The sequence below is a fragment of the Ambystoma mexicanum genome, chromosome 2p, assembly GCF_040938575.1.
Source record: "Ambystoma mexicanum isolate Mex_15411 chromosome 2p, UKY_AmexF1_1, whole genome shotgun sequence".
Taxonomy (NCBI): domain Eukaryota; kingdom Metazoa; phylum Chordata; class Amphibia; order Caudata; family Ambystomatidae; genus Ambystoma; species Ambystoma mexicanum.
This window is the reverse complement of record NC_090923.1, coordinates 89,782,801-89,809,111: the sequence shown is the minus strand read 5'-3', so window position 1 is coordinate 89,809,111 and position 26,311 is coordinate 89,782,801. Positions and strand designations below refer to the sequence as shown.

General features: G+C 50.8%; 1 protein-coding gene across 3 annotated transcripts in view; it reads left to right on the top strand.

The window, feature by feature from the left end:
• The window catches only part of ARIH2 (ariadne RBR E3 ubiquitin protein ligase 2), a 676,612-nt gene that overhangs the window by 303,723 nt on the left and 346,578 nt on the right, over positions 1-26,311 (top strand). For all 3 annotated transcript variants that reach the window (XM_069643320.1, XM_069643318.1, XM_069643319.1), the window contains one exon: positions 881-990. In XM_069643320.1, the coding sequence (XP_069499421.1) occupies positions 881-990 (110 nt within the window). The remainder of the gene's footprint in view (positions 1-880; positions 991-26,311) is intronic.

The following is a 26,311-nucleotide window of genomic DNA, read 5'->3' as shown; positions in this document are numbered from 1 at the left end:
AAGTCCTTAATCTCTTTTGTTGTTTGGATCTTGATACAGGCTTTGGGCCAACTCGTACCAGTGATTGTGTGGCAAGGGATCTTCATGTTTCCTACACTCTGCCTTTCATGTTCCTTATACTTCTCTACCTGATAATACATAGGTTTACTCTCTAAGAAGTTTATTCGAGGAAAGCATGGTAGGCGTGTGTGGGGGTGTGTTGATGTAAAAAAGGCTGTACCCTAGATGGTCATACTCATCCCTAGAGGGGATGTACCAACCCCCGTCCCCCTCCCATCAGATCCTACCGGATTATACCACTCCCAGGGTGACTATCGGGTAGCCACACCTCATCGGCCTCATGGAAAGGGGCACCCCCTCGGGGAGAAGTGATGAAATCTAGTGATTTGTCACACTTCTCAGACATTGCTACATTTTAGAAGAAGCAGGAAGTGCAGGAAACCTTGCTGCATAGCTCTCTGGGTCATTTGCGCTCTTCTCCTAAACACGTGGAAGAGCTAAAACGGTTTAAAAATGAGAAGTTGTTCAATGATGCGTCCTGAAGCCTTGCAATAAAAAGGAAATCAAATTCTGCTTCTTCGATGCTATCTTGCACTTGACGGTAGCATTGTATATAGAAGTGGGGGCAAACATGAAACATCTCAAAACCTAATATGTTGAACAGAACTACAGGTCAAGTTGCATAGGTCGGGACAGTAAATGCACTCCGAATTGTGAGAAACTATTGATTATTTTTGTTTATTTTTTTTATTTAAATCTTGTCTGCTAATTAATCAAGTTGTAGTCATACATTAGTTACCCAAAATTAACCCCAGTACCATGTTTGTGATTTTGATATTGTCTTTCAAACTGGCCATTCATTGTTAACTGTTTCCCTCAGTCTCATTTTCAGCTACAGTTGTGTCCTGGTGCTGACTGTCCCATGGTTATTCAGGTACAGGAGCCAAAAGCTCGCAGAGTGCAGTGCAACCGATGCAACGAGGTGTTCTGGTGAGTGGAGATTTATACAGCCCTCAGTGTGAAACCAATTGTGTTATTACACTGGTAAACATAACCCCATATCTGCTTGTTTAGAAACAAAACATACAATGTGTTTATCGATGTCCAAATCTTTTCAGCAATGAGTTTGAAATTATTGTTGGGTGGGGGGGTGCACACGCTGGTGGCTTCCGCTGCTTTCAAAAACAAGACTTTCTTGGCTCCCGCACAGGCTTGAGTGTCAACTAGAGAGTAACTGTTCTTATGGGGTGTGATGTGGCCCTAGCTTTCTAGAAAGGTTGATTCAACTCAAGATTCAAGGTTGTTAAATTGTATTGACCTGGTCTACTGTTTATGTTAAAGGATATTTGTACCGCACACTATCACCACCAGGGTGGTCCCCAGGCGCTCTGGCGCATCGGAAAGGGAAAGAGGGTGGGATGAGTTAGTGCGGTCGCTGTGCTTGGGTGTGTTTCGGTTAGTAGACGTTGTGTTCTGTTGTGCAAAGCTTTTTTTTTTTGTTCTGTTGTGATTTGTTTTGTTGTTGCAGTGTGGTGATTGTGCGGTTTGCTGTGCTTCAGGGTTGTGTTTGTGTTTGGTTTAGAGTTTGAAGTGTATGCAGAAAGGAAAGGTTGTTAGTGGGTTGGTTGTTGGCCTAGGTATCTAGTATTTAAAAAGAGCATCTTATATAATCAAGAAATCATTCTCAATACAGATGCATCAACAAAATATTGAAAATGTCTCATTTTTTTTCCCTGTTTTCCTTTTACTCTGATATACATGGGTTGTGTGGTTTTTCTCTACAATAGGTTTGTTCTGGTTTGATTGTACATGATTGGCTTGTGTTTTACACATGTTGTCAATGTTGAATTTCCCCTTACCGGAATAGCCTTGTAAAAGACCACATTAGTCGAAACACGTGTTGGCTATAGGAGACATAAGAGACCAAATCTACTTGAGGATCTAAATCCTGTGTATTCCTAAGAATGAGAATGAATTATTTTTTTGATTTTATAAGATGTTCTTTTTAAGTAGCTCAAATTCAATTTTGATTATGAATAAACTAATTGAACAAAGTTAAACTAGATGCGCATGACACATGGGGGGGAAAAGTCACATAGAGTTTGTAAAAAAAATTAAAAAAAAGAAATAGCTAAAATCAACCTCCTGAATCGCCAGTAAGGGCAAGTCCCCAATGCACATACAAAATGATTTTCTCAGATTTGCAAAAAGTAATTCAATATCTGTGTGGATTGTGGCTCACAGATTATATACAAAGTCAGTTTATTCTACCAATTGAGTAGTTGACATTAATTGAACATGATTTTCATGTTATTTACAAGATCGCCTCTGCGCACAAACGCCAAGTGTGGCCAATGATTAAGCAGATGTGTGCCACAGGCCTGGGCTTTTATTGCTACATGGAGCACAGAAGCTCCCATCTGTTTCAACCACTGAATGGTAATGGCTAGAGTAGAGAAACTGGACTATCCAGTTAAAGCAAGGTGAGGAAATGGTGGGTAGGTATGTTAAAGGACATTTGTACTGCGCACTATTACCACCGGAGTGGTCCCTTGGCGCTCTGGCGGCTCTGAAAAAGGGAGGGTGAGTTAGTGAGGGGAGGGTGGAAAAAGTGCAAGAGAGCAGTGATGTGCTGTTGGCGGCCTCAGCCCGATGGGTCGGTTGGCTGGGCCTGGGGTGTTTGCGGCCGGTAGTCTTCGTGTACTGTTGTGCGAGTCTGTGTTTTTTATGTTTTGTTGTTGCAGTGTAGTGAAGTTTGTGCGGTTTGTTGTGCTGTAGGTTTGTGGTTGTGTTTGGTTTGGAGTTTGAGAGGTGTATGCAGAGGAGGAAATTGTTAGTGGAATTGGTTAGTTGGCATCTCTATCCTAAATTGAAGAGTTGGGCTTACGTAATCTCTCACAGATGGGGTGCGTGTGCACCCAGTGCCTCAGGTTAAGTCTAAGCCTGTGAATTTGTGGCCTATTTCGCATCTCGCTGCCACCTCTACCAGCCTCCACAACAACCCGACATGTTCCTCACTCCCACTTATATAGCTGATGCACCTGCCAGTGTCTACACCTCAGTTAGTCTAGACAATTCCGCAGCCCAATGGTATCTAGTTGCAGTTAGGGATGGTTGAAGATGTTGGTTTAGTGTTGGTTGGTAGCGTGTGGTGGGTACGGAATACAGATGGGTCAAGTAGACAGGATCTGGGGGATGTTCCCTTGTGGAAAGTGAAATGAAAATAAAAAAAGAAGCCATGCTAATCGAGGAATATATATTTCTGATGTTTATTAATCTGCTTAGAATCACATGCTGTACATAGTCCGGCATCCAGTGGTCTCAACGGAGTATTGCATTTTGTTTTTCGTAGTCGAAAAGGGGACGTCGACAAGGCGTGTAACACTATCCCTATAGTGACGTGCATTGTACCCACAATCCCTCACGCGTCGAGGTCCCTCAGATTGTTTTTGTCCTCCCAGATATTGGTCGCCTTTACGCGGAGCTCCTCGAGAGAAATTGCAAAGACCTTTACTCGACCCTTTGGTTGTTAGTTAATAACATATACATTAGAACACTCCTTCGACGTCGAAGCTGAGAAGCTGTTTCACCGCCGAATAAGAACTTCGACGGCGGTGACTTCGACGGAGGAGATCCTTCGGCACTGCCGAACATGTGGCCTGGCCTCGCCGGCCTAAGACAGTAGGGAGAGTGGGGTCGTTGGGGACATTTCTTGTTCTTTCTGAGCATTCCTTTCTCTTTACACTCCCTTTCCTTTGGGCGTTATCATGTTTAACTGTATCCTCAGCTAATGAGAGGACTCCCTTTAGATTTTGTCCGCGCTGCAAGGGCAAATTCACTTAGGAAGACCAGCACTAACAGTGTAACCGTGCTTGCCCATCGACCACAAAGAGGACGGCTGTGTGGCCTGTAAGGTTCTTAAGCCTAAGACTTTAAAGGACCGCAGGGTCAAAAGATGGGCAGCCTACGCCATGTCTAGGTCTGATTCCTCACCAGCTGTCGCCGAGTGTGACGAGGATAGTGATAACCCGACCTCTGCTTCGGAGGTTGTAGACCTCAAGGGAGCATTCCCGCTCCTTGTCTGTCCCCGGCCCCGACAAGCTTGGCTCACGCCCTGCTTTTGGGGATGAACACTCCTGCGACACTGACGAACACAGAAAACACAAACATAAGCACACAACCCACGGCACGTCTTCGTCGAAGACAGCCCTAGCGCCAACAGGGACGCCGGGCCTACCGGCGACCTCCACTGACCGTAAGGGTCGCAAGCCCTAACCGCCACTACAATCGCGACTAGCGTCTGGGCTACCTGCAGACAAGGGCGCTACCACCAAAACATCAGGCGCCGCATAAGAGCGCTATCGTCGCCGAAAAAGACTCGGCACCGCCCAGTACGACGCCAGACGAACCCTAATCGTCAAGAGCTTGGCGTGTATAGTTTCCAAGGACGGCCAGAAACTGACGGCGAGTGACACGCCGAAAACCACTCACAAGGCCAGGGAAGCGGCGAGGATGCCGGAAGGAAGGCAGGGACCGCTCCCGCCTTCGAAAGAAGGCCCTAGCCTGCGAGACGGTTTCTCAGAAGGCATAGGGACCTTATCCTCGACCTTATGGGACAGACCTAGATGGATAGAGACAGAGGGACCTCCTTTTTCACCTCCAGACCCGTTCTGGTTTACCATACTGGACGGTTGAGAGATTCCAGTCATGCATGGACAAGCTGGACAGATTTATGTCCACTCCTGAAAATAAAACGCCTAAGAGACCAAGGGAGGCGCTTCAGGAGGACCCTAGGGCTAAATATCCTAGATTATTCATCTATTTAGTATTAGTATTAAGTATTCATGTCCCTCCAAGAGGACATGAATACTTATGACCGCACTGAAGAAGACTCTCACTTCCAGGAAGATGAGGAGTTCTTAAATAGTGAAGACCAACAAAACCTAGGAACAGAAGAAGGTTTTGAGGAAAACACTGACATGGGTGGGGGGCTTCGAGGAAGACCCAGATGAAGGTGGCTCACAGCCCTGGCAGTCACCAACAGAGTCTACAGACTCTGACATCCTAAACCTTCCCTCTCCTCAGACCACACCGGTCAGGAATCCATCACCAATAGATGATCAACCCACCTTCAATGCGCTACTTCGTAAGGCAGCAGCGCATTTTGAGATTAAAACTGGCGAAATTACCCCCGATAACTGATTTTGTGGAAAAGATCATTAAAGAAAAACCTCCCACAAGTCAAATTACTCCATCGCTGTCCACACCTGCACTGGTAAGAGGGGTCAATCCCAGAATGAAAAATTGTTTACTCCCTCTGTCAGTCCCATTATACATTAGGGGTCACTCAATTCCGGACTCCTTGGTGGTAACTACCACAAGGAAAAGAGTGGGGGTTCCGCTGTCAACCAGCGAAGCACCCCCAGACAAGGAAGGAAAGAAGCTCTATGCCCTCGGTAAGAGAATTACAGCCTCGGCAGCTTTTTCAACCAGAATTGCCAATAATAATACACTACTGGCAAGTTATGCTGATGCCCAATGGGGAAATGTACGGCAAGACCCAGAGGAAGTTCCTGAGCCCTTAAGAACTCGCTTATTGGCCACAGTAACAGAAGGAACTCTGGTTAACCAGAGCATCATTAAAAACACTCTTGATGCTGCAGAAACGGCTGGGCGTTCCTTAGTGCAGGGAATTCTTCTGAAGCGTCATGTCTGGCTCCGCAATTCCGGTTTTAAGCCAGAAACACAGGCCTCACTCATTAACAAACCAATAGAGGAGTCTAACCTATTTGGGAAGGCAGTGGACGACGCACTGGAGAAGAAAGAGTTCGACACCCTCAAGACCTTAGACCAAATCTCAAGGCCTCCCAATAAGCGAGGATATGGCAACAAACGCTTTTTTCGAGGGCAACGCCATCAACAGCAGTACACTTCAGGCAACTGGTCCTCTACTCGGGGAACAAGTGGCCAGTACACGCAAAGAGGACAGCGCCGTGGCAAGGGCAGAGGTCGGGGCCCCGCTCCTAGAGGTTCCCTGGCTACCAACACCAAATGACCCGAAGATCCGGGTCCCCTCCCATGCATCACCGGTTGGGGGCTGGTTAACATCTTTCCTACCAGCATGGAAGGGAACAACATCAGACCGATGGGTATTGTCAACTATTGCCCACAGGTACTGTATAGAATTCAGTCGGTCCCCCAAGTACAGACCCCCAAGGGGACGACGCCTGTCATCTGAACACCACCATTCTTCAAGAAGTGAACTATTGTTACTAAAAGGAGCAATAGAGGTTGTGCCTCTATCACAGGTAACGGAAGGTATTTATTCAGTGTACTTCCTTGTACCCAAAAAGGACTTAACCTTGCACCCTGTACTAGATCTGCGCCCAGCAAACAAACTTGTCAAACCTCAAAAATTTCGCATGGTGACCCTACAGGAAGTAATCCCCCTACTTTCGCAGGGAGATTACATGACAACACTGGACATGAAAGATGCATACTTTCATATTTTAATGTTGCCAGCGCACAGAAAATTCCTCAGGTTCATGATAGAGGGCAAACACTAGTAGTTCAGAGTGCTACCCTTCAGCATTGTGTCTGCACCGAGGGTATTCACGAAGGTACTGGCAGTGGCAGCGGCCCACCTGCGCAGGTTGTCCATCCCAGTATACCCTTACCTCGACGATTGGCTCATAACAGGAGATTCTTACGAAACATGCTTCCCAAATACCCAAAAGACTGTAGACCTTTTGTTCCAACTGGGCTTCTCCATCAACGAGAAGAAGTCCAGCCTAGACCCCAGCCAGATAAAACAATTCTTAGGGGCTCTAATTCGAACAAAGGACAGCCTCGTCTTCCCCTCCAACGAGAGGGTCCAAAATATGCTGTTTCAGACCCCTCAATATATGGCCGGTCGAGAGGTGACGGTGCGCAAAGCAATGCGTTTGCTAGGAACGATGGCATCATGTATATATTTGGTACATCACGCGCGACTGCGCCCAATGCAAGAGTGGCTCAACAGCCAGTGGTGTCAGGCCAGTGGACAATGGGACGATCTAGTGGTGGTCTCGCAAGCCTTGGTTCTCTCGCTACGGTGGTGGTCGAAGGAAAACCTTGTAATAGGGAAACCATTCGCCACCCCCGCAGTGGAGGCCTCTCTAACCACAGACGCATCCCTCACAGGATGGGGGGCCCACCTATCCCATCAGACTGCACTCCGAGCGTAGCGTCCAAACACATAAACTTGCTGGAACTGCTAGCGGTCTTCAAAGCACTGAAGGCTTTCCAGGTACACCTGCAAGGGAAGACAGTGATGGTCCTCACAGACAGCACCACAGCCATGTACTATCTGAACAAGCAAGGGGGCACTCACTCTCAAGGACTGTCCAAGCTGTCCCAGAACATCTGGAAGTGGGCTCTCAAAAACATGTTCCTGTTGTCACAACATGTACCAGAGGAACTCAATCTGCTGGCAGACGAACTCAGCAGAGACTCCCCTCTGCGCGCAGAGTACGAATGGCGGTTACAAGAAGACATCGTCTTCGACGTCTTCACACAATGGAGATTCACAGAAATAGATCTGTTCGCAACTCTGGAGAACTCCCAATGCCAAGATTACGCCTCCAGGTACCCCCAGAACCAAACCAAGGGGAACAGTATCGATACCATGGTCAGGGAAATTTGTTTACGCTTTTCACCCCCGACTCCCCTTCTCAACAAGATAGTGCACAAGATGCACCAGGAACCGGTTACCATGATACTAGTGGGCCCGGCAGCCATGGTTCGCTCACTTGATGGAAATGTCTCTATCTCCTCCAGTGAAACTTCCCTGCCCGTACAACATGCTGTCACAGGACAAGGGCAGAACACTACACCCATGCCCACAGACCCTGAACTTAGCAGCCTGGCTCCTGAGGTCATAGAATTTGGACATTTACAACTCCCTCAAAGATGCATGGACATTCTTAAGGAGGATAGAAAACCTAACACTCGTTACTGCTATTCCAGCAAATGGAAAAGCTTCGTCATCTGGTGTAGAGATAAGAACATCAACCCAGTTGACTGCTCTCCCACACAGATTGCTCTTTACCTGACTCACTTATTAGACTCCGGTCTGGTCTTTAATTCCATTAAAGTTCATCTAGCTGCACTTTCCGCATACACCACTTCTCAACCCAAAGTGTCATGGTGGAAAGTCCCAGTTATTAAGGCCTTCATGGAGGGAGTAAAGAGAATACACCCTCCTATAGCTAACCCAGCTCCCAGATGGGACTTAAATGTGATACTTACCAGGCTTATGGGGTCACCCTTTGATCCCATGCACAAAGCATCCCTTAAGAACCTCACTCTTAAAACTGCTTTCTTAATAGCCATCACCTCCATTAGGAGAGTGAGTGAACTACAAGCGCTCTCTATACTAGACCCCTTTGTAACGGTTCACAAGGATAAGGTGGTTCTACGCACACATCCTAAGTTTGCACCAAAATTCATTTCTAAATTCCATGTCAACCAATCAATAGAACTACCAATGTTCTTTCAGAACCCTTCAAGTTTGGTAGAAAAGAGCCTGCATACACTAGATGTACGCAGGGCTGTCATGTTTTACATGGAAAGAACTAGACCTCTGAGAAAGACTAATCAGTTCTTTTTCTCGGTGGCAGCAGGAAGAGAAGGAGATGCAGTTTCAAAATCGACTATATCTAGATGAATTGTCCAATGCCTCACTCTGTTATACTCGTGCTAAGAGAGAACTACCCTTCAAGCCAAGAGCACATTCGACTCGAGGCACTGGTGCTTCCATAACTTTCATTGCAAATGTCCCTCTGGAGTCTATTTGCAAAGCAGCAACCTGGAGTTCTGTACACACCTTTACAAAACACTACTGTCTAGATGCCCACTCTAGATCTGATTCCCAGGTGGGGCAAGCAGTGTTAAGACATCTATTTTCTACTGTTCCTTCTCACAACCCACCTCCAACTCCGGGTACTGCTCGCTAGTCTATGCACAACATGTGATTCTAAGCAGATTAACAAACATCGGAAGACAAAGCATTCTCCAGCATGGGGTCTGGTATGGATTCACATGCTCATGAATATTCCCCGTCAGGCTGGGAATCCTCGGTAAAGAAAAAATCAGTTTAATTTCTGATCTGTCTTTCGAGGGGATTTGGTCCTCTGACGTATTCCACCTTTGACAGTAATCACCACAGCTGTGCTGCTTCGGAAAAATGTTGGCGTCTGCGTCCTACGTCGATGCGCCGTCCCCGAGGACCTCCTCCGACGGCCGGCGTCACCCGATGTGAGAAGTCTGACGCACGACGCCCGTAGCCTCAGTTCCGTTTTTTCCGCGGACGTGTTCGCTTCGTGAATCTCGGGAAGCCTCGACTCTTTGGAGTTTCTGTTGTAATCTTCTCGGTTCTTTGAACCTGTTCGGTTTTGTGAAAAAGCCTGTTCGTGACGATGTCTACCTTGTCTTCAACCCCGCGTCCGGGCTTCAAAAAATGCGGGGGCTGTGTGTCCAAGATGTTGGTAACGGACTCTCACAACGCCTGCCTCTGGTGCCTCGGGGAGGCCCACGACACGGACGACTGTGTCGACTGCCAGTCGCTCACGGCCAAGGCCTTGCGGGAGCGCAAGAAGTTGTCGGTAGGTAGGTTGTCTAAGCCCTGGAAGTCGAGGTCTGCGGGGCTTTTGACGGATGAATCGAGAGGCGACTCTCCGCGTCATTGTCTGAGGTCCAGTGGGTCTCCTTCCAGGAATCGGTCTCGCCACTCCTCTGCCTCTTTGAGGCATTCCCGGAAGCGCCGGCATCGGTCGCCTTCCCCGTCCTCTTCCGAGGACTCCGCCCGTCGCTTATCCCACCAATCAAGCGACACCAGAGGAATGGGCTTCCTTCGGGGGGGAAGATGTTAGCGATTCTCGAATCGCAGGGCACCGGTCCGTCCGCGCCTCCGAGTGGGGTCGGTCGTGATCGGTCGAGAGATACCGCTCGCACGCCTTCGGGCTCGGGTGGTCTGCGCGGTTCCCGGGAGAGGTCCCGCTTGGACAAGGGTAACCGTTCTCGCCATGCCCGTTCCAGGTCCCGGTCCTCAACGCGCTCATGACCGCGTGATCCCGTGCAGTCTTCGAGGAAGACATGGACGCCTGTGGCGCCGAGGTCGTCGACGCTTAGGTCGTCGAAGGACACGCTCGGAGCTCTGGCTTTGAGGCCTGTGTCGATGCTGGTGGCGCTGCGGCTGACGTCGACGCCGATTCTCTCGCCACCCTCGACGCCTTTCGAGGCGGTGGTGTCGGAGGGGCCCTGTGGCACGGGGAAGCCCCTAGAAAGGCTATGGCTAAGGTCAGGCATAGCTTTGATCCCCAGGTGCCTTCCTCTCACTGCCTGTAGTACATTTCAGAGGTTGATGAGGGCTCTGATGAGGGCTTGGTTCCGGATACGGTGCCAGGTGAGCTTCTCTCGGGCCATAGCCAATTTGAAGACCTGAGGCAGTCACTGCATGATGCCAGTGGACTGGACACCTCTCCGGAGGTGGAGTTTTGTAGGCCTCAGCCTGGCACTGATGCCGATTCTTCGTACCGGCGCCTTATGTCTCGGGTCACCGAGTACTTGGGATGGTCGGCTCCCCCAGGGGAGTTTGTTCAGGATGATCTTACGGACATCCTCGATCTTGGTCCCCCCCACTGACCCGGTACTGCCATTTCATACGGCTCTGCAGAGAAGGATGGCGGCGGCTTCGACTGCTCCGGAGTGTCTCCCGGCATTGGGCAAGTCTTTGTTGCGAAAATACTGTCCAGCCAGTAGCGACCCCTGCTACTTGTCCAGGCACCCAACTCGTCGTATCCTACCATCCCTCCGTATAGGCACGACAAACGTTTTGATGGCTGGGCGAAGAAAGTGTTTTCTTCAGGGGGTATGGCGCTTCAGGCGGCCAACTCTGTATGTGCCTTGTCTCGTTTCACACACTCTTTGGAACCGTGTTGCATTAGTGGCTGAACATATTCCCGAAGGGGACGAACGGGATGGTTTCCTTGCTATGGTCCAGGATGGCAAGGATGCCATGTGTGAGGCCGTTCAGTCGGGTTTGGACATGGCAGATTGTGTCAGCCGGTCCATGGCGGCAAGCACCGTTATACGCAGGTTTGTGTGGTTGCGGAAGTCGGGGTTCGCTCCTGATGTACAGTCCCGGCTCCTCAACATGCCCGTTGATGGTGAACATCTTTTTGGCAGCAAGGCTGACGAGAGCCTTGAGAGGTTGCAGACCTCCAAAGCTGCAGCAAAGTCGTTGGGCGCTGCAGTTCGACAACCTCCGCCTTTTCGTCCTAGGGGACAACAATAGAGGGGCGGTTCCTTTCGTTATTACTCATCCTTCCATAAAGCGAGAGGAGCTGTCATTCAAAGAGGCCACTGTAGGAGTACCAGAGGTGGAAAACAGGTTACTCGAGGTGCCAAAGCCGCTCGGGCAGTTGCCTCTTTGCCCTCAGGCAACGCCGCAGCCGCTCCCACTCAGTCATGAGGCCATGTCCCATGGTTCGCCGGTTGGGGGAAGGCTGGCGCAGAATCTTGTAGAGTGGCGTGCCATTACTTCAGATGTGTGGGTTCTGGAGATCATAACCCACGGCTACTGTCCTTCCCTTTCGGCAGAGGCCTCACGACAATCCACCTGGGAACCTCTCTTTGAAGAGTCCGGATCCGCTCCTTGCGCAGGAAATTCAAACCCTGCCGGAGAAAGGCGCCATAGAACTTGTGCCTGTAGCAGAGAGGAACAAGGGATGGTATTCCCCTTATTTTTTGATTTCGAAGAAAGACGGGGGATTGAGACCCATCATGGACTTGCGCGGTTTGAACAAACTACTACGGAAGGACAAGTTCAAGATGGTCACTATCTCTCAAGTCCTCCAGGCCCTTCAACTTCAGGACTGGTTGGTGTCTCTCGACCTCAAGAACGCTTACTTCCATGTGCCAATCCATCCCAAGCACAAGAAGTACCTGAGGTTCGCGGTTGGCGACTCGCACTTTCAGTTTCGGGTCCTGCCGTTCGGATTGACCTCCGTCCTGAGGGTTTTCACGAAGCTCATGGTGGTGGTGGCAGCGCATCTCAGGAAAGGATGGATTCACGTCTACCCCTACCTGGACGATTGGTTGATCAGGGGGAGCTCTCCCGAGCAAGTCCTGGATCATCTGTCCGTCACCTGCCACTCCCTTCACAAGCTGGGCTTCTCCCACAATTTAAAGAAGTCCCATTTGACGCCAACACAGCGGCTCCAGTACATCGGCGCAGTGCTCGACATATCCCTGGGGCTGTGTTTTCCTCCCCAGGTGAGGGCTCTTCACATTCAGCAGATGGTGCACAAGTTTTAACTTGCCCAGACGCTCCCGGCGTTCGAGTGCTATAGGTTGCTTGGCCTCATGGCATCCTGCATTCTTCTGGTGCTAGAGGCTCGTCTGCGGATGAGATCTTTGCAGTGGGCACTCAAGATGCAATGGTCGCAATCTTCCAGCAGGATGTCGGACCCTGTTCAGGTGACGCCCTCGGTCGGCCGAACCTTCTGTGGTGGGCCGTCGAAAGCAATCTGATGAAGGGGGCTCCGTTTTGGCTTCCCTGGCCGGAGGTGACGATCGTGCCGGACGCATCCCTCACAGGATGGGGAGCTCAGGCCAACGAGTTGACAGTCAGCAGTCGTTGGTCTCCACCTTCTCGACTTGTCCATCTGCTCTCCACGTCATCCCTACCGAGACGATCTGCTCTCACGGGAGGGGGGGGGTCAGGTTCTCCATCCAGAGGTCAGATCCCTCAACCTTCATGCTTGGCTTCTGAAAGGTTGAGGTATAAGGATTGGGACCTCCCTGAAGACGTGTTGGAGGTGTTGCTCTCGGCCAGACGGCCAGCAACAAAGTCCCTGTAGCGTTGCCGTTGGCGTAAATTCTGCGACTGGTGCAGGGTTAAGAATGTGGATCCTTTTGAATGTGACATTCCCATGGTTCTGTCTTTTTTTGCTTTCTTTGGCCCACAGGGGCTTGCAAGTGGGTACCATTGAAGGTTACCTGGCGCTGCTGTCCATATTTAAGCGCTCGTCTGAAGAATGTTCCCATTTTAAGATTCCTTTAATTTTTCAGTTTTTGAACGGGCTCACTAATGTGTTCCCTCCGTCACCTTTTCTGGTGCCCGGTTGGGATTTGAACCTTGTTCTTAAGTTTCTTATGGGTGCTCCGTTTGAGCCTTTGCATTCTTGCCCTTTGAGACTGTTAACTCTTAAAACTGTTTTTGGTTGCGGTTACTAATGCTCGCAGAGTGAGTGAGTGAGTTACAGGCACTTTCAGTTAAGCCACCCTTCACTGTTTCATAAGGACTGGGTTGTCCTTCGAGTTCGTCCTTCCTTTCTTCAGAAGGTGGTGTCGGAATTTCATTTGGGCCAGAAGGTTGTTCTTTCGGCATTCTATCCTCCTCCACATCCTGGTAAGGAAGAGGAGAGGCTCCATAGGCTTGATCCTAGGAGAGCTTTGAGCTTTTCTATCTCATGCATGTCCCGGGTCAGAGTGGACGATCAACTCTTCATTGGTTACGCTGGAAAGCGTTTGGGACAAGCTGTGACGAAACAGACTGTTTCGCTGGATTATGTTGGCTATCTCCGAGTGTTACCGCTTGGCGGGTAAGGACCCACTGGCTGGCTGGCTTGCGGGCCCATTCTACCAGGGGTATGGCTGCATCAGAGGGGTGTTCCTATTGGTAACATCTGTGATGCAGCCACCTGGGCTTCTGTACATACTTTTGTACGTCACTTCTCCCTCGATTCCATCCGAGGACAGGATCTGGCCTTTGACAAGGCAGTCCTTTATTCCGCAATTTGATTGGGCATGCTAAATTTGTGTTCTAAATTCTTTTCCCACCACCTTGCTTTGGTACTACTTTGGGAGTCTGTCAAAGATATGGACTACGTCGGAGGACCCAACCCCCTCGAAGAACAAGTTACTCTCTTACCTGTTAACGTTCTTTCGATGGGATTGTCCGACGACGTATTCCATATTGCTCCCTCCCTACCTTCTCCGCTGCAGAATTTCTTATGCGATTGCAGCTTACGTTTCCGCAAGGCCTTGTGTGTCTGACTGGCAGAAGACTGGTGGCACACGTTCTGGGGGAAAAAACTACAACTGAGCCTATGGGCGTCGTGCGTCCTACTTATCACATCGGGTGACGTCGGCCGTCGAAAATTTTCTGAAGCAGCACAGCTGTGGTGGTTACTGTCAAAGATATGGAATACGTCGTCGGACCATCCCATCGAAAGAACGTTACCAGGTAAGAGAGTAACTTGTTCTTCTCAGTAGTAACCAATCACTGGTCTCTGGGTCATACTGCCCCCAGTCAATGACTGCCCTCTCCCTAAGCTTCGCCTCTGGCAGCCATCTTCAGATTTTTACCGCACACTCAAGTGTTGGGAGTCCTTGTGTTTAGCTCTCGAGCTTTTGCTGCGTTTTTGCGCTTTTTCAAAGAGAATTTCTAATTTTTCGGTCAAATGGAGCCTCAAGCTCCACCGTCTCTACATCCGATTAACGGGGATCCGTGTCGCATTTTTCTATGCCCCTCAAGGGTGAAGATTTTGTTGAGTTACGCTTCTTGGAGGATTCCAGAAGTTTTTTCGGCCTACCCGAACATGGCCCAGGAGAAAGGAAGTTGTTCAGAGTCTGCCCTGGATGCCAGCTACAGAATGTGTTCAAGGAGGACGAGCATTCGAAATGCCTCTACTGTCTTCATGAGGACAAAACGCACGTGGAGAAGGACTGTGCGTTTTGCAGGAACATGTCGGAACGGACCATCGGGTACCAACACCTTCGTCTCTCCAACTGGCTGGAAGGAAGAAGTCTGAGCGGTCTTCTAAGTCCTGTGAGGGCGCCCCAGTGACTGGGTCCCAACAGAAGGCAAAGCACCGCGAGTCCCCGGGCACCAGGAGCGCCGAACGGTCGGGCTCTTCGGCTTCCAGGCAGGGCTCGCCTTCCCCGGCACCATCAACCACGAGCCAATGCTCTGGTTCGGGGAAGAGGTAATCCGAGAACCCGGGGAAGCCTCTGGAGAGGCCCGGTCGATCTCCAAGGATTCAGCCGAGGGGGAGCGCGCCGGTGACCCTCCCCCAAGGTGAAGGCCTCAAACGCACCTAAGGCGGTGAAGGCCTTGATTCACCCGGCCAACGCCTCTATCGAGGGAGTCGCGGCAGCCCTGGGGCAGCCTGTGGAGGGTACACCAGTGGAGGCGACCTCAGGGCCCAGAGTCTCCCTGCCTCCGCGGAGGGAAGCCTTTCAGATCCATCGAAAAGACCCCTGAAAGAGCCCGGCGGAAAAAGAGGGCGGGGGGCGGTGGCCATTGTGGACACGGACACAACATCTGAGGAGGAATTGGCAGAAGTCCTAGAGGGCCTCGACGAGGGCGTCTAGGCGGCCCGTCCCCACAGGAGGGATCCCGACGAGGGTGACGATGAGAGTGACGGCGGAACTGGCGAGGGTTCTAGTCAGCCGTCGCTTTCATCGCTTCGGAACAGCAGGATAACTTGGTGGCCATTTTGTTGGCGATACAATCCTTAAGTTCAGAGATAAGGACGAGATTGCCCTTACTGCTGACAGAGGTCCCGGTACCAGGTCCGGCGGAGGAACCAGTGCCGGTCCCGGCGGGAAGCCTCCCGAACAATAGAAGACGGATCCACCCAGCCCCGCCTTCTCAGCCCTCGCGGACTGCTCGGCCTTTACCTAAGTCCCCCGTCCCTGGGGATGACACGGGAACAGACACGGCCACGACGGACACCTACGACGACGGCGGTGACGACGGGACGGAGCTCCCATCACCAGCCTGGGCCTCCCCGTCCGGTGAGATCGGATCTTTCCACGCTATGATCGCCAGGGCATCCAAGCTTTTTCAGGTCTGCCCTGAGGAGAAGGAAGGCTTCCTTTACCAACGGCGCGAGGCCAGGAGGAAGTCTGTCCTCGCCGTGCCTCTGCTGGATGACATCTGGGACGAGGGTCTCACCCTTCTCAAGAACCCTTCTACGACGCCTGCCAAGAAGGATCGGTACGAGAAGAAGTACCGGGTCCCCGACGCGGCCCCTCTGTGCCTTAGGGCACAACCTACCCAGATTCGTTCGTCTCAGCGGCGGCCAAGAAGAAAGCGGGGGTGGGGGGGTGTCGGTCTCAACGTCAACGTCCCCGCCAGACGGTGAAGGGAAGAAGCTGGACACGATGGGACAACGTGTTATCTCGTCGGTGGCAACAACGATTAAGGCGGCCCTCGCGATCGTGGCCCGCTACGACAGGGCGTTATGGTTCAAGATCGCACCCCTGTTGGACTTCCTACCGGATGACAAGAGGGCCGAGGCCCTGGAGTTCTTGCAAGAGGGCGAAGTGGCGTCGGACCACGCCATTACGGTGGCAACGGACATTGCCGACACCGGTTTCCGCCAGCTAGGCAACAGCGTTTGCCTTAGACGACGAGGTTGGCTCAAGGCGAAGAATTTCCACCAGGATGTGCAAGCCAAGGTGCTGGACATGCAGTTCGACGGGAACAACCTGTTTGGGAAAACGGTGGATGAGTCCCTCCAAGCCATCAAGGCAGACACAGAGACTGCTAGGGCCCTAGGCGTTCTCCGGCAATGGAGGCCGTCCTTTCGGAGCGCCGGAGGGATTCGGCAGTGGCTCCTCTACATACCGCCAAGCGGCCCTGGTGGGAGGCCGGCTGGCGAAGTTAGTCAGCGTGTGGGAGTCCATCTCTACCGACTGTTGGGTGCTGGATGCCCTGGCTCAGGGGCACGCCCTCAAATTTCGAAAAAAGTGCCCCCGCATTCCACCCGTGGTCAGGAAGGAAAATCACGTCCCTCAACTACTCTTGGAGGTGAGGGCGTTGCTCAGAAAAGGTGCCATCGAGCTCGTCCCGAAGAGGCTCCGGGGCTCCAGAGTATACTCAAGGTACTTCCTGGTAAAAAAGAAGACAGGAGGATGGCGCCCCATCCTGGACCTGCGACGGCTGAACAAATACATCAAGGCACAGAAATTCCAGATGGTCACCCTCCAGCACGTGCTGGGACAGCTGGAGGAGGGCAATTTCCTGTCGTCGATGGATTTGGAGGATGCGTACTTCCACATCCCCATTTTGAAAGGTCACCGAAAGTTCCTCAGGTTCGTGGTCCAAGGACGGCACTACCAGTTCAAGGCCCTCCCGTTCAGATTGAAGTCGGCAACCAGGGTGTTCACTAAGTTCCTCGCACCAGTGGCGGCACGGCTGGGCCTGCAGGGGTCCACGTCTACCCCTACCTGGACGACTGGCTCATCCGAGCAGGGACACGGGAGCTCGCCGTGGATCACACAGCATAGACCGTCCAGCTGCTCTCGGACCTGGGATTCTCAATCAACTTTCCCAAACCCCACCTGGTCCCGTCGCAAGTCGCACTGTTTCTGGGAGCAAAGCTCGACACAGTGGCGCGCCTGGCCTCACCGTCGGAAGAAAGAACGAAGGCCATCCTGGGCAAAGTGCAGCGCCTGCTGGCCACGGACTTGGCCAGGGTGAGGTCCATCAAGTCCCACCTCGGGATGATGTCCTCCTGCATATATCTTGTGCGCCTGTGCAGGCTTCGGATGCACCCTCTGCAAGAGTTCCTCGACTCCCGCTGGATCCAAGCGACGGGCAGCTTCGAGGACGGGATTCCGGTCGACGAGACCTTCCGACGAGCGATCCGGTGGTGGGGCGCCCGCGCTCATCTGACGGCGGGCACAGACTTTCATACTCCATCCCACCAGATAATGGTGACGACGGATGCCTCCCTGGAATGGTGGGGAGCACACACCATAGATCTTCACGCAAAAGGCCTTTGGCTCCCAGAGGAGAAGAAGCTCCACATCAACATCCTGGAGCTCCGAGCAGTGTTTTGGGCCCTCGGGTCCTTTCTCCCGTCCCTCAAGGGCAAGGTGGTGAGGATCTTCACCGACAACACCACCACGATGTTCTACATCCGGAAGCAGGGAGGAACCAGATACCCAGCCCTCTCCAAGGAAGCCCAGGATCTGTGGCATTGGGCTGTCGCCCAAGGAATGTTTCTGGTCCCCTTTCATCTGGCAGGGATAAAAAACACCATCGCCGACTCACTCAGCAGGGAGCTGCGCTCGTGCCACGAGTGGGAACTACGTCAGGATTAAGTGGATCGACTCTTCCGACGATGGGGAAAACCCCAGATCGACCTGTTCGCGACGCTGACGAACTCCAAGTGCCAGAGGTTCGCCAGCGGGTTTCCCCAGCCGAGGAGCATGGGCGATGCTTTCTCGTTCCCCTGGGAAGGCCTGTTCCTTTATGCGTTCCCTCTGTTGGCGTTGCTGCTCCGACTCATCAACCAGCTCAAGAGGTCACGGTGCAGGATGATCCTGGTCGCACCGGTGTGGCCGAGGCAGATCTGGTTCCTGGACCTTCTGGACTTGTCAGCGTCCCGGTGCAGGATGATCCTGGTCGCACCGGTGTGGCCGAGGCAGATCTGGTTCCTGGACCTTCTGGACTTGTCAGCGTCCCCACCAGTCAAGCTGCCGATGGACGCGGATCTTCTCTCCAGAGAAGGAGGTGCTATACTTCATCACGACCCGGAGTCGCTGAACTTGCAGGCCTGGCTCTGCCGCGCTAGAGTTTGGAGGTTACGATATCCCGGCTGACTGCAGAGAGGTCCTTGCAAAAGCCAGGGCGTCCTCAACTCTCAAGTGCTACGGACATAAGTGGAAGAGGTTCTCTGTCTGGTGCCGTGCACAGAAGATTAACCCTCTACGGATTACGGCCCCTCAAGTGCTGCCATACCTACTGTCGCTGGCCAAAGTTGGACTGGCTCACGCCTCCATCAAGATGCATCTGGCTGCGATCTCTCGATACACCAAAACCACAGGACGGGCGTTCTTGTGGTTCCATCGCCTGGTGAAGGAATTTATGAAGGGACTGTTCCGATCGTTCCCGCCGGTGAAGGCCCCTTCCCCGGCATGGGAACTCAACATGGTGCTGACCAGGCTCATGGGGGCACCATTCGAGCCCCTGCATTCGGCGCTGCTGAAATTCCTGTCATTGAAGACTGCGTTTCTTGTGGCCATCACCTCCGCACGGCGAGTGGAGAGATCCAGGCCCTATCCTGCAAGCCTCCATACTTGACTTTTCACGACACGAGGGTGATGCTGAGGACGCACCCCTCGTTTATGCCCAAGGTGGTGTGGGACTTCCACCTCAACGAGCCCTTGGTGCTACCTGTTTTCTTCCCGTCGCCTTAGTCTCCGGCCGAGAGGATTTTGCACTGTCTGGATGTAGCTAGAGTGCTGAAGTTCTACGTGGACCGAATGAAGAGTTTTCGGAAGACATCACAGCTGTTTGTGAACTTTGGACCTGTGAACCAAGGGAAGGCTCTCTCGAAGGCTTCCATTTGCAGATGGCTCTCCGGCTGCATCATGCATTGTCATCGGTTGGCAAACCGACCATTGCCTGGCCGTCCGAGAGCCCATTCGACCAGAGCGATCGCTGCTACCACTGCGTTCTTGTCTGGTGTGCCCCTGCTGGACATCTGCAGGGCTGCTACGTGGAGGTCGACGCACACCTTCACGAGATTCTACTGCATAGACCGGGATTCCAGGGAGGAGTCCAGAGTCGGCCAGGCAGTGCTGCGCAACCTATTTGCTTAAGGTGAGCCTGGTGGGGAGCTAAGAGATGCTTAATGTTGAGTTTTATGTAATGCTTAATGTTGAGCCTTGCCACCTCCCGTGGTTGTGCATGTGTACTGCTATGTATTCTTATATTCATGAGCATGTGAATCCATGCCAGACCCCAAGCTGGAGAAGGAACAAGTTACTTACCTGTAACTGTTGTTCTCCAGCATGGGTCTGGCATGGATTCACATGCGGACCCTCTCTCCTGCCCCTCTACGGCTCTTCACTTGGTCATACTGCCACTTTACGTGCTACCAAATCTGAACATGGCTGCCAGAGGCGGGGCTTAGGGAGAGGGCAGTCATTGGCTGGGGGCAGTATGACCCAGAGACCAGTGATTGGTTACTACTGAGAAAGACAGATCAGAAACGAAACTGATACTGATTTTTTCTTTACCCAGGAATCCCAGCCCGACGACGGGGAATATTCATGAGCATGTGAATCCATGCCAGACCCATGCTGGAGAATAGTTGCAGGCAAGTAACTTGTTCCTTACTTAACGTAAAAGCATTTCTGATGGTTGTATTTGCTTAGATTCACATTTGCCCACCCTTCCTCCCCGCTCGGATGGAAGGAACATAGGCATCCTTACCTTTCTTTTCTGTACTCACTCACTTCTAGGCTTCCTCAGGGCAGAAAAAATCCAAACAGAGGGACTTCGACGCGTGAGGGATTGTGGGTACAATGCACGTCACTATAGGGATAGTGTTACAGACACGCCTTGTCGACGTCCCCTTTTAGATTACGAAAAACAAAACGCAATTCTCTGCAGTGACCACTGGATGTCGGACTATGCACAGCATGTGAATCTAAGCAGATACAACCATCAGAAATGCTTTTACGGTAAGTAATGCATTGTCATCTTTTTATTTAAGCAAGGAATACGGATTTCTCAAGCAGTTGGCTGCTTTATGCAGAGGTCTGGAAAAATGAGTAGCAGGAGCTTTAGCCATTCTTTTAATAAAAAAATGTTTTTAATTTACTTCTGGTAAACGCAGGGAGACCCTGAGATTTTAGCCAAACGCAATCAAGGTAAGGTTGGAGTGGCAATGCTCAGGTGGGGGTGTGAGAGCTGTCTACAGCTACCATGAGTCCACACAGTGCAACAATTATAATTCAAAGGGAAGTACATAAATATACTAGCCCTTTTAAAATACACACTAAGCAAGTAGAAACTCTAGTCAAATATTGTCAAACACTTAATATAAAATAGATTTCTGAGGCTTGTGGAATCTGCTTAGATCACATGCTGTGCATAGGTCGACATCTAGTGGAAGCTGCAGAGTATTACAGTTGTTTTCGAAACTGGAAAAGGGACGTCGACAGGGTGTGCCAGTGATACTATCCCTAGTGAGATGTCCACTGTACCCATGTTACCTCGCACATCGAGGTCCCTCAGATTAGTTTTTTCCGCCATGCTAGACGGACGCGTATAGCGTAGTTCATTTCGGCGATAAGCCATTGACTTTTACACAATTCCGATCGTTTTTCTTTCTATCCTTTCATCGGCTGCCAAAACACCACGCCGGTGAAGAAAGAAAACGGCCCGTCTGAGACCGCCGCGTTGGACCATTCGGCCTTGGAAGGCCGCCACGGGCCTAGGCCCAGGCAGTAGGGGGAGAGGCCATTTTAGAATGCATATTCTCCCTTCCTACACTTTGTTCGCCCAGCTGCCATTTCCATAACCCATAATTATGGAAAATACACCATTTAAATTTTGCCCTAAGTGTAACCGTAAATTCGCTGGATCGACAAACACTTAGTTTGTAATTTGTGTCTCTCCAGAGACCACGTTGAAACATCTTGTCGAGCGTGCAGGCTCTTCAAGCCTAACATGTTAAAGGACCGCTCCACAAAACGCTGGGCCCACTATGCCAGACAATACGGGGCCATGGAGGTAGAGTGAACCTTTAGCGATGGCAGCAACGCCGTACTTCGGGCAGCGAGGGCATCGGAGTAGCTTCCCCGTAGGATAGGCCGGCGGCCATGTTGTGATGAGTACACCCGGCGGCGGCGGCAGCGCTACAAAAGCACACACCACCAAGCACATAAGCCCCAGTTGACATTCGACAGACGAGTCAAATACTCAACAACGTTCGACACCCCGAGAAAGGTCCACCGAGTCCCGGTCCTCTAGGCAATCTCTATCAAGATCGCCACACGATAGGGTTCAACCGTCGAAGACGGCAAGCGTGTCGCTCTGAAAACTCCTTCCGAAGGCTGAACGTCCGCGGACAAAGCCTCGGCTCCCACACCCAAAGTTCGATGCTCATCGTCGGATAAAGCCGCAGGCCCCAAGAACTCTGTGAAACACTCCTCTGGTCCTCAGGGTGGGGAAAACATCATAAAAAGTCCTCCAAGACCCCTCATAGGGACAAGTGCCCTCCTAGGAAGACAACACCACAAAAGGGAATATTATCCAAGCCCATAGAGAAACCTAAGGACTCTAGTCCTAGAAGTATACCTCCCACTGATGAGGACTTGGGTGTTTCCGCTCAATCTATTGTGATCCCAAGTTCAAAGCAATGGTCTTCACAAGATATTGATCGGGTTATGCGAAGAATGACCTTCATGGCTAATTGTTATGAAAATAACTCTTGATTACTTTCAAAGTTTCCACTCCACTCCTCCCACCTCAGCCCCTTCCGGCTCTCAAGTCTCTGCCTTACCCACTCAACCCCCTTCTAAAAGGTCTTGCTCTAATGTTCCCTTACAAAGTACGGTTAAAGATCTGTATGACCCCGAATTAGAACCAGAAGTCCAGGAGGATCACTCTTTACATCTGACCCTCAATTTAATGAAGAGGATGCAGATGACATTTATTATGGGGATGATGAAGACCCAGAGGCAGACCAGGAGGCTAACATGTAGTCCATAGATTCCCCTCTTAATCAGGTCACTCCAGTGGTCGATTCCCCTGTCGATAATCAATCCCTCCTCAATGAAGTCTTAGCCAAAGCGGCGGAACACTTCCAAATTGACACACAGGAGGTACAGGAGGATAGAGACTTCGCTGAACAAATACTGGGGGACAAAAAGACAGTAGGTCAGTTTATCCCACTACTAAAATCGGTCCAACGCAGAATACAGCCTTCCATAGAAGCACCCAATCTCTCACGGGCCGTTAACCCGCGTGTGGAAAAAATACTCAGGCCTGCACCATCAGACCCCTTATATAAGAGGCCAATTGAAACCGGACTTATTGGTTGTTACCACAACAAGAAACAGAGCAGGCACACCCCTTGCTTTCTCCGAGGCCCCACCGGATAAGGAAAGCAAAAATATATATGCCATGGGCAGAAAGGTTGCTTCCTCTGCGGCCTATCAAACTAGAATAGCCAGCAACGCAACACTTATGGCAAGTTATAATTGCCATAAGCGGGAGGACATTTCTGCCTTACTTTCATCCACCCATGAGCTACTTAAATCACAACTAGCTCAAGTAGCAGCAGACGGAAGTGCTGTATCTCCCCGTCTCCTCAAATCAAATTTTGATGAAGCTGACAATGCCGAAAAGTCATTGCAGAGTGGACTATTATAAAGAGGCATGCATGGTTTCGCCAGTCAGGCTTTAGACCAGAAACACAAGCCAATAAATGGCATGTGTGTCTAATGTCTAATAAACATGCCAGTGGAACCTAATGTGCTCTTCGTCAAGGCTGTGGAAGATGCACTTAAAACGGCAAAGGATGAGTATGACACTCTAAAATCTTTAGGTCAGCTTACAAAGAAGCCGACTGGTCAAAGGGGTAACGGTCATTTCCACCGTTTCGGGGCCAAAACTCACAAAGAGGATCCGGCTACAATCAAGGCCAAGGTTCCTATGAGAATAATCGAGGACAAGCCTTCCAAGGCTATCCCCGAGGACAACGCAGACATTGTGGTGGTCAGGGTCAGAGGACCAGCGTTAGGTGGCACCCCACCTCAGAGCAAGTGACATTCCGCTCAAATAGGAGGACTCATTTCCAACTTCACCCACGCATGGGAGGGTATCACCTTGGACAGATGGGTGCTGTCCACGGTAGCATGGGGCTACTGCATAGAACTAATTCAACAACCTCACGTCCACCCAACCCCCGCCACCCCGACAGAAAATCCACTTCGAAGAACATCAGCGAAACCTTCTAGAAGAAATAACTACGCTTCTATTAAAGGACGCCATAGAAGTGGTCCCAGCCAACCAGCTAAACAAGGGTATTTATTCAACTTACTTCTTTGTGCCAAAGAAAGATCTAACAATGCGCCCTGTATTACATTTACGCCCTGCAAACAAGTATGTCAATCTACAAAAGTTCTGCATGACTATGCTACAAGAGGTAATCCCGCTATTAAGAAAGGGGGATTACATGGCAACACTGGATATGAAAGATGCCTATTTTCATATTTCAATGTTCCCAGCACACAGCGGATTCTTGCGTTTCAAGATAGCGAACAAGCACTACCAATTCAAAGTGCTGTCCTTTGGAATATCCTCGGCTCCAAGGGTATTCACAAAGGTACTGGCAGTAGTGGCAGCGCACCTGCGCAGGGGAGCAATCCCAGTGTACCCTTAACTGGACGACTGGCTCATAACAGGGGAATCACCTCTGATTTGCAGACTAAACATCCAAACAACGGTCAACCTCCTCTTTCAATTGGGCTTCTCAATCAACGAGAAAAAATCAAGCCTAGTGCCAAGCACTTCCAAACAGTTCGTAAGAGCTATCCTAAACACAGAGGAAGGATTGGTCTTTCCTTCACAGGAAAGACTAAAACATTTGTTACTGCAAATACCATATCAGGCCGGCCGCCAGATAAGGGTGCGCAAAGCAATGCGTTTAATAGGCATAATGACATCTTGCATATACCTAGTTCCTCACTCGCGCATGCGTACCATACAGGATTGGTTGGCGAAAGTGGTCTTATGCAAGCGGTCAGTGAAACGAAACGATATTTTATTTATATTGCGCTCGTTCACAAGTGTTTCAGAGCGCGACCAGGCAAAAAGGGAGGGGGACAATGGAGCGAAAAAACAGCGATCTTACTAGGCCCAGTGACATTTAAGAAAGCGCAAGTGCATGGGAAAGGAAAATGGGGAAAAAGTGCAAGGGGGGGTGGAAGTGCGAAGCAGAGGAGAGAAAACATGAATAAATATTAAATAGAATAAATAATAAATAAGGGCTTTGAACCATGGTAGTGCAGCCAGCAAGTGGCAGGCGAAAGTTAGTCAGAAAAGTATATTTGATAAGTGCAGAAGAAACGTGGGAGTGGGACTGTATGGGTACAGATACAGAACCCTAGTGCAGAATGGTGGCCTGGAGGCAGTGCAGGAAGGTGACGGTGAGCAGATACCTGGGCTCGAAAGAACATAGGGTGGCCAGGTGCACAATGCCATGAGAAGAAACAGATCAACAGGGGAGGAGGGGGGCAAAGGCAGAGGCAAAGAGGAAGGTTCTGAGAAGTTTCCGGAACCAAAGATGTTTTTCCTCAAGTTTCAAGGTGGCCGGGAGGCTGTTCCAAAGGGAGGCACCAGCCAAAGGGGGGATCTACCCCCAGCTCGTTTCTTTGCAAGACGACTAACCCTGAGGGAGTTAGAAGTAGAGGAGCGAAGGACTCGAGAGGGGAGGTATTTACGGAGGGATAGTTGAAGATATTTTGGACCCAGGCCCCAGAAAGCCTTGTGGACAATGCAGAGGGTTTTAAATTTAATGCTTGCATCCACTGGGGGCCAATGAAGGGATTTCAAGGCTGGAGAGATACAATCCCAGGGCTTGAGGCCAAGGAAAAGTCTTGCAGTCCTGTTCTGGATTAGTTGTAGAGGGCAGAGAGTGGAGGCAGGTAGATTTAGGAAGAGGCTGTTAGAGTAATCCAGTCTGGAAAGAACCAGACCTTGGGAGACAGTGAGCTTTTGAGGGAAGGAGAGGAAAGGTAGAGTACCTTTAAGGAGATGAAGTAAAAAGTTAGATTTTTTGGAGACATCTGAGATGTGTGCGGAGAAGGAAAGTGTAGAGTCAAAGATAACCCCAAGGTTCTTAGCCGCGCAAGTGGGGGTGGGAGGAGGCTAAAGAAGGCCGGCCAGAGAGTGAGGAAAGGATGGAGATGGTGTACCAATAAGGAGGATCTCAGTCTTGTTGGCATCTAGACATAGATCATTGAAGGCACACCAATTTTGAATGGCGATTAGACATTCGGAGATGAGGGAAGGAGAGGAGGAGGCTGAAGGAAGCCTGAACATGAGTTGGGTGTCGTCAGCATAGCACTGGAAAGTTGAGCAGAACATTGAGATGCAGTAAGCGAAAGTTGCCAGGTATTGGTTGAAAAGCCAGGTCGAGAGGATAGACCCCTAGGGAACACCACATGTGGAGAGGGAGATAGAAGATAGGAAGGACCCAAGTTGTACCTGGGAGGGTCGATCAGAGAGGAAAGAGGTCAGCCAGGCCAGAGCCTGATCAGTGATACCGAGGTTGTCACGAAGATGATTGAGCAGGGTGGTATGGTTGACCGTGTGAAATGCAGAGGAGAGGTCAAGTAGGATGAGGACAGAGGGAATGTTAGAATTGGAGTTGGAGAGCAGGTTTTCACAGATGTTCAGGAGAGCAGTTTCCGTACTTCTGGCAGCTCTGAAGCCAGATTGGTGGTCATG